The sequence below is a fragment of the Thamnophis elegans genome, chromosome Z (assembly GCF_009769535.1).
Source record: "Thamnophis elegans isolate rThaEle1 chromosome Z, rThaEle1.pri, whole genome shotgun sequence".
Classification (NCBI taxonomy): Eukaryota; Metazoa; Chordata; class Lepidosauria; order Squamata; family Colubridae; genus Thamnophis; species Thamnophis elegans.
This window is the reverse complement of record NC_045558.1, coordinates 29,550,861-29,564,903: the sequence shown is the minus strand read 5'-3', so window position 1 is coordinate 29,564,903 and position 14,043 is coordinate 29,550,861. Positions and strand designations below refer to the sequence as shown.

Sequence of the window (14,043 nt, the reverse complement as noted above, 5' to 3'; positions counted from 1 at the left end):
ACTATACCTGAAAGCAGAACTGAGGGCAGGGAGAAAGGATAGGGCTTAGATTTTGACAAACTAAGGTAAGCTATAGGACAATGCCACATACCTCCCTTAGACCAATAAGATCACACAGGATGGGCCTTCTCCGGGTACCTTCAGCAGGACAATGCCAGCTGGTGGCGCCTAGGAGTAGGGCCTTCTCTGTTGCCGCTCCGGCCATATGGAATGAGCTGCCCCCAGAGATCCAGGCCATCCCCACTCTCATGGCGTTTCACAAAGCCATTAAAACCTGGCTTTTCCAGCAGGCCTTCTGATTGGTGTTTGTTGCATTCTTTTTTAACTTTGTGTGTCCTATTGTTTTTAAGTTCTTTTAATTTCTTTTTTATTCTGTAAGCCGCCCGGAGTCCTTCGGTATTGGGCGGCATAGAAACCTAATAAATTCAATTCAATTCAATTCAATTCAATACAAAGACAAGGATTTATCTTCTTAATGGGTTTATCCAAAATCATTTTGATAGTCGGAGGCCACCTTGAGATCACTAGCTGGCCAGCTACTGTCTAGAACAGAGATGTCAAACTCACGTTGTCACAGCATCATCATGTGATACATCAGTACTTTTTCCCCCTTTGCTAAACCGGGAGGGGGTGGGGCCAACATATGACATATCTAGCCTGCAGGCTGCGAGTTTGGCACCCCTGGTCTAGAAGTTCTAAACCATTTCCTTTATTATTTGTACGTTTCAAATAGATATATCAACAAATTTAGTATATTTATTGGGGCCAACCTCATGCTGTCTTCTAGTATGGAATTCTTGAACTTTTCTATTTTAATGGACACCAAACTAAAAATAGCATTTCAGCATTTCTTGTTAAGGATTGCTTTAGATTATATAACTATATGCTTATAGTGATACCATGTGACATACATACGGTACATAAAGTGCATTACCTAGATTGAACTGAATAGGTGGATGGTAATAAAGAAATGTTATATTGAATAGGTCAGTAATAAATGTGGTTAGTCCCCAAAGTTGCTGTTATGCAAATATCATTTTATACATATTAATAACAGGTCTCATCTTCTCCCGTCATGTTTTAGCATATTTATTGTACTTTGTATTTTTGAAGAATTTTATTTATTTAATTTTATGTTTTTAATATTGTAAGCCATCCAGAGTTACTCTGTGATAAGATGAGCAATCAATATGTTAAAAAAAGAAATACAAATGAATTAAAATTATTTTAAAAATTATTCTTTGTATAAGACATTTTCTACTTCTTACTGAAGAACTACTTCTAAATATCCCCAGGGACAGAAGTGAAATCTGCCTATTGAAATTAATATATCCCTAATTTTGTAGATTCCAGAGTAAATAACAATTCATATTCCCAGAACCACTGAATGTTTGTACTGTATTAACTATGCAACTGTTATGGTGATGCTTAATAAAATGCCATTATTAGAAAGTTAGCTAAATAAACTAAACTATAATTGTTTAAATATAGAATACGTGAAATTAATTATTTTCCAACCTCACCTGACTATTTCTTCTGGATAACAATTATTAATTGTGTTGATATACTCTTGAAGTAGTGAGCCAGCTTCTGCTCTTATCTCCTGAACTTTTTTAAGACCACCACTTGTTACAAAAAGACGCCTGGCTTTGGAATCATGTGGCAAAACCTATTTAAAGAAAACAAAATCAAGAATTCAATTTTCTTACTCAAAAGTTCTTATTTCCTTTGAAGCTTAATATTAATGTGAAGCTAAGATGCAAAAGAGTGAGCATAATTTAGCAAATGTTCTTCATTCAAGTCTCAATTAACAAATGAGGGTATGAGCATTATTGTCAAAAAAAGAATATACAAAGAAGAAAAATAAGTTGCTGATCTGCAATTGTGAGTTTTTTGACTAATCATCACTTCCTGAAAATGACATATGTCAAGAGGCAGTGCTCTATCTTTCAATTTCTTGAGCTCACACAACTGTCACTCACAAACACCAATAATGCTCATCAGATCTTGACTTGTTTAAGTCAGGTAATAAAAGTGCATAGATGACATTTCACAGAACTAGAGTTACAGGAAAACAACTTGTCCATCTTTTCTGTGCTCCACACAAAATGAGCAACCTAAGAACATCAAAAGTGGATCAGATGACCATGGAAAGCAACAGGTAAGATCATAATGGCTAAGGGACACATCTATTTGGGTATGAATATCTAATTCATAAACAAAATTAAAAACTGAGACTATATTGCCAACTCACCCACCTCTACAAAATAAATATCTCAAGAAGAGTCAAGGATGCAATCACAATTCATGTTGAGTGGAAGTACTGTGTCTGTCCCATCTGGCAATAAGAGCATGTTGCACTTTGCTGCAGGTCCCATCCATGAAGAAATGTCACTTAACAGCACCTATTTTATGCTGGGGCATCTTCCCTTTGGAACTTCATTCCCCTAGAGGTCAGACTGGCTCCTATCTTGCTGGCCTTTCAGAAGAGTTTGAAAACATTTTTGCTATCTGGCCTGAAGATCCTCTAATGTGGGTATTGCTAGAGAAGTTGAGTGTGCTCCTACTGACATTTTTAATAGATTGTATTTATTTATTTTTGTTATGTGTTCATTATCTTGTATTATAGCGTAGTGGTTAAACAGCAATATTGCCAACAAAACTCTGCCCTTAGCCTGGAATTCAGTCCTGATGGTGCTTTAGTCTGTCCTTTTGAGATTGGTAAAATGGGGACCCAGAGTGTTGGAGTCAACATGCAAATAATGCTTTTTCATTGTAAACCATCCAAAGAGTGTTCTAAAGCACCTGGGGGTGTATATAAGACTCAATGCTATTGTTATTGCTATTCTATGTTTTAAATTTTGTGTGTTACTCAGTCGTTATGTAAAATGGGCAGCCATATAAATTTACCAGAAATGCAAGACACAACAGATAGAGTTACTGGGTGATACATATCTGAATGCATTGACCTGAAACAGATTGTCCTTCATATAATAATTCATAACAGTATAGGGGCTGTTCTGCAGAGCAACATTATAATGTTTTCTCTAAACAGAAGTCAGTTAAGATATGCTGACTTACAAGAATATTGACTATTCACCTTGGCAATTAAAGAGAACAGAGATTCACTTCACATAAGAGGCAGGATAGGAAGCAACCCTGAGCAACTGTGTTTGGGCTCCTAGGATGGAGAGGTTAGCCACTTTCACATTGTCCAAGCAGATCACAAGATTGGACGTGCTCCCCACTGATAACATGATACTTTGCTATTTCTGAACATGTCTGCTTATCTTTTGAAAGTTTATGTGAGAGAAATAACAGTAACTCTGCCTAAATTTTCTATAAGACCATTGTGAAACAAACATATTTGGGGTGAAGCTCCTACCAACTAAGTTACATTTGGACAGCATTTTATCAGTGTTGGAGAAGACTGATAGTATAGTAAAGAGGATTGACATTTTTATGTTTCTTGGGTTATGTGGGAAACTAGCATAACTCTTCCCACCAACTTCCACAAAAATGTTATAAGGAAATATTACCAGCAAGCAGTTGTAGAACCTGAAAGTATCCACATACTATGCAGAGTGGTATTAGAGTAGCCAAAATAGTCAATCTCACTGCAGCTTGTGAAAAAAAAATTTCTACGCCACAACAAGCATCTGAAAGCAACTATTACATTCGTGTTCATAACAACAGTAATTACTTAATTATTCAGTGTGTCTCTCACACACAAAATCCATGTGGAGCTTCAATCACAACATTGCAGCTGTACCTAACTTTTTTTAACATGCTCTTTGAACATCCCTGAGTATAATAGTGCCGTCCTATCTAGAAACTGATCTACAAAGGTACCCAAACATGGGCGTTTGCAGAAAATTAAGGAGCCAATATTAAGCCTGAGATGTCCCTGACAAAGTGCAATCTTGCTTTAAAGTAGTGACTACAGCTTTACAGAGGTAACATGGGACTGGTAACAGATAGTTCTAGAATCTGAGAAACAGGAACAAAGAATATGTGGGAAAAACTGAACTTGCTCAAAAGATCTGGCCTTATTATGAAATGTTTCACCATCTATAAGTATTTATACTTAAAATTCAGGGACAAGTTACAATTATCAGAAGACTGGGGAAGCCAAAAACATTGATACAATATAGCGGGAACCATTTTGGAGATAGTAGCTATGTCCAACTTCTAATCTTCAGTATAGATTTTGTGTCCAAATAGGAACCATAGTTGAAAATAAATGGGATGCAAGAGGAAGCTGGGAGCTTTGTCTGGAGGTCTTTAAAATCTGCTCTGACACAATAAATGGCTACAAATGGCAATAATGCCATTTGCCATGCTTGCTTAGAACAGGTGTGGAAACAAGTTCAATGTGCTGTTATCTGGTGTAAAGATTTCCAAAGACTATCTACTTGGTTTATCACTGCAGATGATGCAATAAGGAAAAGGCAGCCTTGGTATCATAAAAATGAAGGTCAAATATAATAATGATAGATGGAAATGTAGGAAACATCCTTCCTAGAGAAATTTAAGGATACTACTTTCTATAATCCTCAAAAGGAACTGAGATGACGAGCAGCACCTTCCTGCATATATGGCCTATTTGATAGATGTTCTGCACTGATGCAGTACCCACTTGTTAAAGCACAACAGTCACAAATATCTATTTTGTATTCAGAAAGTATAAAGAAGAAGAAAATACATTACTGTACTCAAAAACCACTGTGGAGGAACTATGGCACTTTAATCCAATTTGCAATATGAATATAAAACTTAAAGTGAATACTATAATAATAAGATGACCAATAACTCTTATCTGACAAATATTATGCTATGTTCACATTTCTAGCAGTAAAGAAAGAGGGCTATTTCAGTTTTATACATTAAAATAGATTTTACCCAATTCAAAAGATTTTATTTTTGAACTTGGTATCATTTAAACTGAATCTAACAGCTTTGAAATACCAGGGATTAGGATTCCCTATTCTTAAGTATTTATGTTTACTTAACATATATTATACATTAGTTTATTCACGATCTAATCATACCATAATTTTCTTGATAAAATCTTAAAAACATATGGGATATTTTTTTAAATAGGTTTTGCTCTCTATGATTATTTCTAACATTTGACATTCATTAAGCAGTGAACCTATAATGTTTAGCAGACAGGACCAATTCAGCTGAGAACCTTCCATCAAACTGTAACACAGACTGGTGAGTAAAATGAATTTTCTGCTGAATTAGAAACACACAAACTCAAATAAACCAATTAAATCCACCCATTTTAAGATATTCTGTAGTCAGAGTCAACCACAGCTGGGAGATGCAATAGGATGACCTCTCCTTATAAAAACAGGTATGCATTATTCACAGACCAAAGTCAGGTTACTTTTCATATATTTTATTCTAAGCCATTGAGATACTATAGTGGAATATGGCTAATAAATAAATAAATGGAAACACTTCTCTTTAAAAGCATTGGCAATTCTTTATGATAAAAAGCAAAAAGGTAGCTTAGTTTCATGCTTTCTATTTTTAAAAAATTCTCTATTAAACACACTGAGACGGTCAGAGTGGGATGGATTACAAGGCAAACAATCACGGAGCGATCAGAGTGGTCCTGTGTGATGAGATTTGCAATCTATCAGAAAGAGTGAGTCTACTGGCATTCTATTCCTTCTTGGGTATAAAGGCATAGAGTCTAATTAACAAACTTGCTGATAAAACAAAGAGCTTTTTAGCAGGGATTCTGGCATCCATTAAAACCTTAATCCAAAATCTGGTCCTTGACAGCTATGTCTATTCAAGACAAATAGTTCTTTTGTGGCCCTTGAACTGTTGTTTTTGAGATTGTTAGGCCAATATAAATAGTATGGCTACTCTTGCTTAATCTACAAAACAGGATGCTTTAACTCTGCACTCTCTGATCTAGGGCAGACAGAGCCACTGAACTTAGGAAAAGCTAGTTAAACAGTTACTGAAACCTTCCCCCTTCCCCAAAACATCCCAAATAAAAAAGGGAAATGGAAAAAATTGAACCTTACAAACCAAATAGTCAAGGAAGTTTTCTTCTGACCGCTGCCACCATTCTTAAGAAGGAATATTGATCTTGGACTGATTCTTACCTTGCTGAACTGGCCAACTATATGTTTCAGGATATTGGGAGGAGCATCATGTAGCAAGGGCTCAAGAGCTGACAGATGAGTACACTTCTGTAAAATGTTCTTCAAGGCTTTCTTAGCCTATCAAAATACAAAATGTCCTCAGTAAGACATCAATAGACAATAGCTACTTACAGTGTAAAATTAAATTTGCATTATTTCTACAAGGCAAAAAGCTGATAACTATTTTCCAAGCACAATACCTGAAACATACTTCCTGCAAATGTTTAAAAATTATTTTGGAAAGTAGCATTATAATAAGCCTATAAATGTACATTAATGGAATTTTTTAAAATGCCAATAATAATAACCCTATTTTTATTTTGGATTATGTGGGTTTCATTTTGTAGATCCAGTGAATTTAGAAGTTCAAATACTCATTCTATTGGTAAGCTAGGAACCATTTTTTTGATTCCTAGCATACCAATACCAAAGAAAGACAGACTTACTCATGTTCTAACCCTAACTCTAATCCTTTTATGTAGTTTAAAAATATTTACCACTTGATTAAACTTGAAGGTTATATTTACTGAATTATTAAATCACATGGACATAAAGGACATAGACTGGTCAACATTTGAAATGATTTGACAAGTGCTATAATTTATGAGTACAGCATTCACTTAAACAAAAAAAAAGTTCCCAGTTGAGTCCTAGGTACGTAACTGCACAGCAGACCAATCTTAAAGATTTGATTGAACATTTGAGCTTTATAGATTCCTTTAGCAGTTGGTGCAAAACAACCTCTGGGCCATAATATAAGCAGCAGTCTCTGTGGTAAATGGAACAGGTTGATATCATTCTATTCCATATGCCTGCTACAAAAATTTAGAATGCCATGATGTACCCCTCCCTCCCTCCCTCTCTCTCTCCCCCTCCCCCTTCTTTTTGGTGGAACATTGAAAGATGCACACTTAGGGCCATCACTACAGTTTCCCGTTTAAAGACAGTTGTTCTTTGGAGATCAGAAATACTTTGTCACATTTAATGGCTAAACTTACATATTTGTTTAACTACATTCATCAAATAAACCATATTAGGCTAGTTTAAATAAGCCACAAATATGAATTGTAAAACATAACAGCTGGGTTCATATACCAAACTAAACCAAACTCCCCAAACTACATGAAGTTTATTGGTCCTAAAAAATTAAGGCAATATATGATAAACCATTTCCATCTTCTGCAAATATCTTGAATTACTGACATATTGCAGGACATTTACAGTTACTTCTCTATCAAATACTTTTCTCATATATAATGAAGCTACAAAAAAAACAAAAAACAAATACAGGGTCCAAGGAAGCAGCTTCATAAAGATACCAGCAATGAGCAACATATGGTAATAGGATTTGAATGGAGTATGACAAACACATTTCTATTTTCAGCTATGATATTTTGGCGGATATATATTCTCCCAGTGATAATCCATTAGTTCTAAGGGTTGACACCAGTTTACCAAAGCAAAGAGGGTTTAACCCATCATTGAAAAGTTTCTCTTTCCATTGTCTACTTCATGTGCTGCATTGAAGAGAAGCAGGGCAATGGTTTGTAAGGCAAATTATGCCAGTGGTACTAAGAGATCATTGGGAGAGGATCTCAGCATTTCTATGAGATTTCCATATGTTTCTGCAAATCACGTATTTAATCCTGAACTGATCTGGTCCCAAAGGCTCTAGCCCTCTCTGCCTTGAAATATACATTCTGAAGAGGGTTCTGAAGAACATCTGGAGAAAAGTAGAATATCTGAATTGTACAACTTTAGCAGGTCGTATAACGCTATGCTATCTGTACCATGAGGACTGAGAAAACTTCCTCTATACTTCAGCTAACAAAGTTTGCTCACAGTCTACACCAAATGTAGACTGCTCTCTACAGATACATCTCAAGGCACACCTCTCAGCATGTCACAGACCATGAGAATAAAACATTGAAATAAATATTTTATGATTGGTTTCATTGATAACTTTAGCTGGATAACTGTGAGAAAAAGTATGTTCTGTAGCCTAGAAAATTAATAAATTCAACTCAGACAGAAACACCTTCATACATAGAGGGAGAGGAAATCAAACATATGGATTCTTAAAGTTTATGTAGCTTTGAATGTTTCTAAGGTGAGGGATATAATTTACATTTTTTATTATTTTTCAAATGTCAGTCTCTGACTTGCACACTTCTATATACATTGATTTGCATATTATATACTAGCTACTCTCGACAAAAGGAAGCAAAAGTCTGGAGAGGCCTCAAAACTTTCCATGACTCACTCAGTATGATGTCATATCCCTTGCAACAGAAACGGTAAATACCAACACTGATCTTAACTGTGTTTTTCTTGGAAAGAAGACCCAATTGACAGGTCACTGAGCACTGGGGGGAGCTATTTCCATGTAGCTTCTTCCCTGGCTGTTTTGATTATGACTGATCCACACAAAAATCAGAATGAGATGATAGGATCCTTCATTTCAAATAAGATGAGGTGAGTATATTTGTGAAGTTTTTAACAAATTTAAAAAGAAATACCTGCAAGCAGAAAATTACTACAACTCAACTTACTGTTCACTCTAGTTTTCACTGAAAATAATTTATTCTTTCACACAAAAGCACTTGATTTCAACTAGAAGTCATCTCTACTAACTCAAGGTTCATCTCATTCTAAATTACATCTCAACTCAACCAAAGTTTAGAATAAACCTCATAAATTGGAGGAAGATAGTTCATGTTTAAAAAACACATGTAGTTTTAAACCCATATTTTGTGCTCTACAAATATATGTCCTCAGTCTAAATGTAGAAATAACTTGTAGTAACATAGAAATTGGCCCCGAACCACAGATTTTTCAATAGGAGATACTGTTGCATAGTATTCCATAGGTCGTAAATTATACAAGATCCTGAAAAAAAGCTGCCAGTCAGAAAAGATAATGCTTGGTTAGATAACATATAAAAAGAATTTCAAGTCCAATGGGTCTTGCTTCTCTGTAACTCTAAAATAGAATATTATCATACTCCCCCAAAAAATTAAAATTAAGCACTGTGTGAAATGTACTTATAAAGTGCAGTTTGGTATCTATTTTATTTGCAAAAATGGCAAATAGCTTGTACTAATTATTTAACCTATGCAACTTAACAGTAACATTCATTGTAGTTTTTAACTACTGTATATACTCGAGTATAAGCCTAGTTTTTCAGCCCACTTTTTGGGCTGAAAAAAGCCGCCTCGGCTTATACTCGAGTCAGTGAAAAATTTGCCCGAAATGGAGGAGAAAAAGGGGCGGGGCCATGCCGCTGGGTGACACTCGTGAATGGCCCAGTGCCCCTGTGAGTTTCCCCTCCCTCTGTGTCAGTTTGCCGCACAGCGCGCACCGCACCATCCCCCCTCCTCACGTTCTAATGTAATGCAGGGCTGTCTTACGATTCCCCTTCCACCCCCTCCTGCCGCTCTGCAACGATGTCCCACCTCCTCCTTGTTATGGCAAGCAGCCACATAGCGATGTCCCACCTCCTCTGGTACAGTGATCCAATGATAGGAATCACTGTGCCATGTGTCATAGGAGGCGGGACATCGCTCCCGCGGCTGCACGGGACATCATCATCACAGCGGGACATCAGCATCATGAGGTGAGTGAAGTATTTCATTGAATACACCGCTAGTTTACTGTTTTTCTTTGAAATAAATATTCAAAAACATTATTGGTATCTATTTTTATTTTTGAAATTTACCGGTAGCTGCTGCATTTCCCACCCTAGGCTTATACTCGAGTCAATAACTTTTCCAGTTTTTTGTGGTAAAATTAGGTGCCTCGGCTTATATTCGGGTCGGCCTATACTCGAGTATATATGGTAACATCTTTTCTCCCATACCATGGTACTACAGGTAATTGTCTTAATTATCTTACCAATATTAAATGCAGGAAAATATAGAAGGGACATTTCCAATGAGTCAGGGACTACGGCTCATTCTCCTAATCTCCAGGAAGGTCATGGGACAGCAATGCAATGAGATCACCAGAACAATCATGATTAAAATATTATATCCCCTAGTTGGTATTTTAAAAAAATCTAAGAAAACAGGAACAGGAGAACCCTGGCAATGAGTCGTTACTATTCCATTATTAACTCTTCCTACATAATCATGAAGAAATGCCCCCAGATTGTGATATTCAGCCATTTAACTGTCAAACTTTTAGTGACATTTCCAAAGACTGGTACTACAAAAGAGTTGCATGGGGAGCTTGAAAACAACTATGGGGTATTCACATATTATTATTCAACCTATCTTTCCTCAAAGCTTAAAGAGAAGCAACAGCATTTCAGGTTTATAAAAGTATGATTTTTTAAAAAGTGTAACATGTTCTGACATACATAATCAGATTAGCAAGATGCCTTAATAATTAAAAATATTAAACTTTCATAAAACTTACCATATATAAAATGTAACAAAATAGTGTTAAAACTTACTAAAATTGAATATTACATTTAAAAGCTGAAATAAACAACAGCAACAATGTAATTCATACGTAGGTCCTGCATAGAAATTCCCATAAAGCTATGAGGCCTTTCAGAGGCACTTCTTCTCTTCCCAGGGTTTAAAAGCCGTGTCAGGAGGCAGGAAAAGAACTTGGTAAGGACTATGATTTAGCATTAGAGCACAAAGCTTTGGATACATTAGGTCCTAGAGGCCTGAAAAACTGTTGGCTTGAAATTCTGGAGACCAGTTGTCAGTAGCATCAGCAATACCACATTAAACAATCCAGTGAGTTCACTCAGTTTAAAGCAGAACGTATGGAATTAGATAGCAACATTGGGGTTTCTGAGCCTCCCATTGTTTAATGTGAATACAGGTATTGTGGCATAATTAGAACATAGGTTCTCCTCTAATACTCTCTCCAATTCTATATGAAGTATGCATGCATAATTTATCATTAATTCCATAGTCACTAATATCCTCATTCATACACACATATTTATATCTAGCTAAATAAAGCCAACTCAGTGTCAGGGTTCCAAGTAACACCCCTAATGAAAGAAGACTCTGAGGCTTGAAGTTCCTCAAAGTTCCATTTTATTAGAGATGTCTTATTGACACATCTGAGAAAACCCGAATCTGAGAGTTCCAGATTTTCTCTACCCAAAAGAAATTCAAAGATCCATCCCCTGCACCTACAAGTCCATCACATGGTCCAATCAATTCACTGTCCCAACTGGAAACCCCACCCCATCACTCCCCTCCAGGTGCAGGCTGAATGCCCTTGACTCTCAGCGAAAGGAATGCTGTAATAGCTAATTCTCCACCAATCCTTGTTATTCCCTCTCCCATTTTCCCAGGCGCTAAATGTGGCAACTCTGAAGCTCTAAGGAAAAAGATGGCTTCTAGGGCTGACACTTAGTTCATCAGTTAGGCTTTCATATATATGGCTCTAGTTTAAAGCTTCAAACAAGTATAGTGATAAAGCCAGATATTTTTTTTAAGATATAAAGTTAGATTTTCAAGTTGCATTCTTCCTGCTAGTCAAGAAGCATTATTCTCCAAATAATAAACCGGGTTTCTTGAAAGTGATTCCTCTAATACTCCCTAAAAAACATATTCAAACACTTACATATTCCAAAAGTTGTTCCACATTTCACTACACAGTAACCTCTAGGAAAATCTAGTTAGCCCACGCCTTCCAGTATAGGTATTATCATACTCAAAAATACTTCTGTATAACAACCTGGCATTAATATATATTCAAAATATTTTACACTGATATATTATATTGTTTATTTTAAATAATAATTGGTTTTAATCCTTGTAAGGATTGTTTTTCTTTATTTTATCTAATTATTAGCTAAATTATATCTGAAGGAACTGAAGAGCAAGTTATAATGTACAGAAATCAACACATCTAAAAATTATTCTACATTTCTAAATGAATCAATATATACATGCACCTTGGCAGCTACACCTTAATTGAATGGATCAGAGCCTCACTGCTTGATTAAATTTAACAACAGTAAAAATGATGGAGCTCATTTACTTTGACCTGAAGATCTTCTGAACTTTCAGATGCCATATACAGGGAAAGCAATACAGGTAAGACGCTGGCTACAGCAACAGCACGGGCATGTTCTGGAGTATGTCTTCCAATCTGTCCCAATGACCAAGCAGCTGCAGCCTTAATATGATCTTCTGGCTCTTCTGACAAGCAGATAGCTAGCTGTGGGACTCCCTGTGATATTAAACAAAAGTATAAAGCACTGTGAAACAAAAAAAAGATATGGAGAAGTATTGTGTACAAATTGCAGGGTGCTGGGATAAGGCAGTGCTAATACAAAATATCCCATCTTGTTTGTTCATAACCATTCCCTCTATATACACATTACTCAGCCCAAAATATTAGAATAGTCTGCAATGCATATACTCTGCAGGTACAAGTTCAAAACATTACGGTTCATCACAGAGTCACCAAGATCTTTAGATTGAATTTGGCATTTTTATCCACCAATTGAATCCCAAAAACATAGGAGAAGCAGATGTTGTTTAAAGTGTTAAGGGTATCATCATCATCACAAGATGCAAACTATTCCTAGTGGAACTGCCTTTTGCAATTATATCATTTTAAATCAATGTGACATCACAGTTGTCACTTCTTTAACTTCTCTTGGTCTTCATACACATCAAATTCATCCCAAGAAACTAGCATATCATAATGTATTGCTCTGGTATATGTGTGTATCCAAGCAACATGGCCTTTTGCAATTGACATATGGAAATTTTTGTCAATGCACAGATTTTGTAAGTGTTAAGGGTTTTTGATATAGTATCCCATATGCTGATAACCATAGGGATCACCACAACCTATTTATTTGTTTGTTTGTTTTATATTGCCGCCTATTCGCCCATGGTGACTCAAGGCATCTTACAGAATACAAAACCACATTTATGCCATAATATTTCAATTTCAGCTTTCAGATCTTTATACTTTTCCAATTCTTTGTCTTATCTTTTACTATCCCCTGGTATTGCCACATTACTGTAATTATCCACTCTTTCTTCTTTACAACCACAGTTGTATCTGGAGTGTTATGAACTGAGACAGTCTGTCTTTGGAAATCCCATAATATTTTAACCTTTTGATTGTTTCAACTCTGTGTTCCATCAATTTTTCATTACTTACTAGTATGATAATTTTACAGATGCTCCAATAAATCATTTTTTGACTGTGTTAGGTCATTGTTTAGGATCAATTAGTGCAATCTTATCATTACTGAACACTACAAATGTAAGCTTCACTACAATACTAAATCTGCTAGCTTAATGAGACATGAATATTAAGAGCTGACACTTTTATTGTTTTCAAAAATGTTTCAGGGAGCAGATGCCACAAATGACACTCAAAGGAAAAATAATGCCAGCCTTTTTATCAGGGCTGAAAATCCTAAGTTTCCAGTTTCCTTCCCAGGTTTTCTGGAGGGCAGCTAAGCTTCATCTTCTATTCATTTCAGTATGGCACTGTCTTGAGTCTCACTGAAAGGCATGTAAGGGTGTACACTTAATATATGAGATAGCTGCAAATTTCCTCTCATTTGCTTTTTCCTCCATCATGTAGGAATATATTATATATTTGATTCTTTATTTTTCCTTTTGTTCACTGCACACAATACATTTAAGTATCACTTAATAAGTTATTATTCACGTGCACGCTGACCCTTACGGAATAGATTGAAACTTTCATCATGTCAGATTGCCTTATAGTCCTGCCAATTTTATAATTACGATACTTTGTGCCTACACACATACTCATAAATTAACACATTTTATGTCCACTAATAATCATTTTATGAATTAAGAGAGAGAAACAGTATTATCTATATCTGTAACGCACACAAAATATT

At 35.8% G+C, this 14,043-nt stretch overlaps 1 protein-coding gene across 4 annotated transcripts in view; it reads right to left on the bottom strand.

Moving 5' to 3' along the window:
* SPAG6 (sperm associated antigen 6) overlaps positions 1-14,043 on the bottom strand; it is a 48,641-nt gene that overhangs the window by 2,300 nt on the left and 32,298 nt on the right. For all 4 annotated transcript variants that reach the window (XM_032236689.1, XM_032236687.1, XM_032236686.1 and 1 more), the window contains 3 exons: positions 12,186-12,377; positions 6,132-6,248; positions 1,524-1,669 (listed from right to left, as the gene is read on the bottom strand). In XM_032236689.1, the coding sequence (XP_032092580.1) occupies positions 1,524-1,669; positions 6,132-6,248; positions 12,186-12,377 (455 nt within the window). The remainder of the gene's footprint in view (positions 1-1,523; positions 1,670-6,131; positions 6,249-12,185; positions 12,378-14,043) is intronic.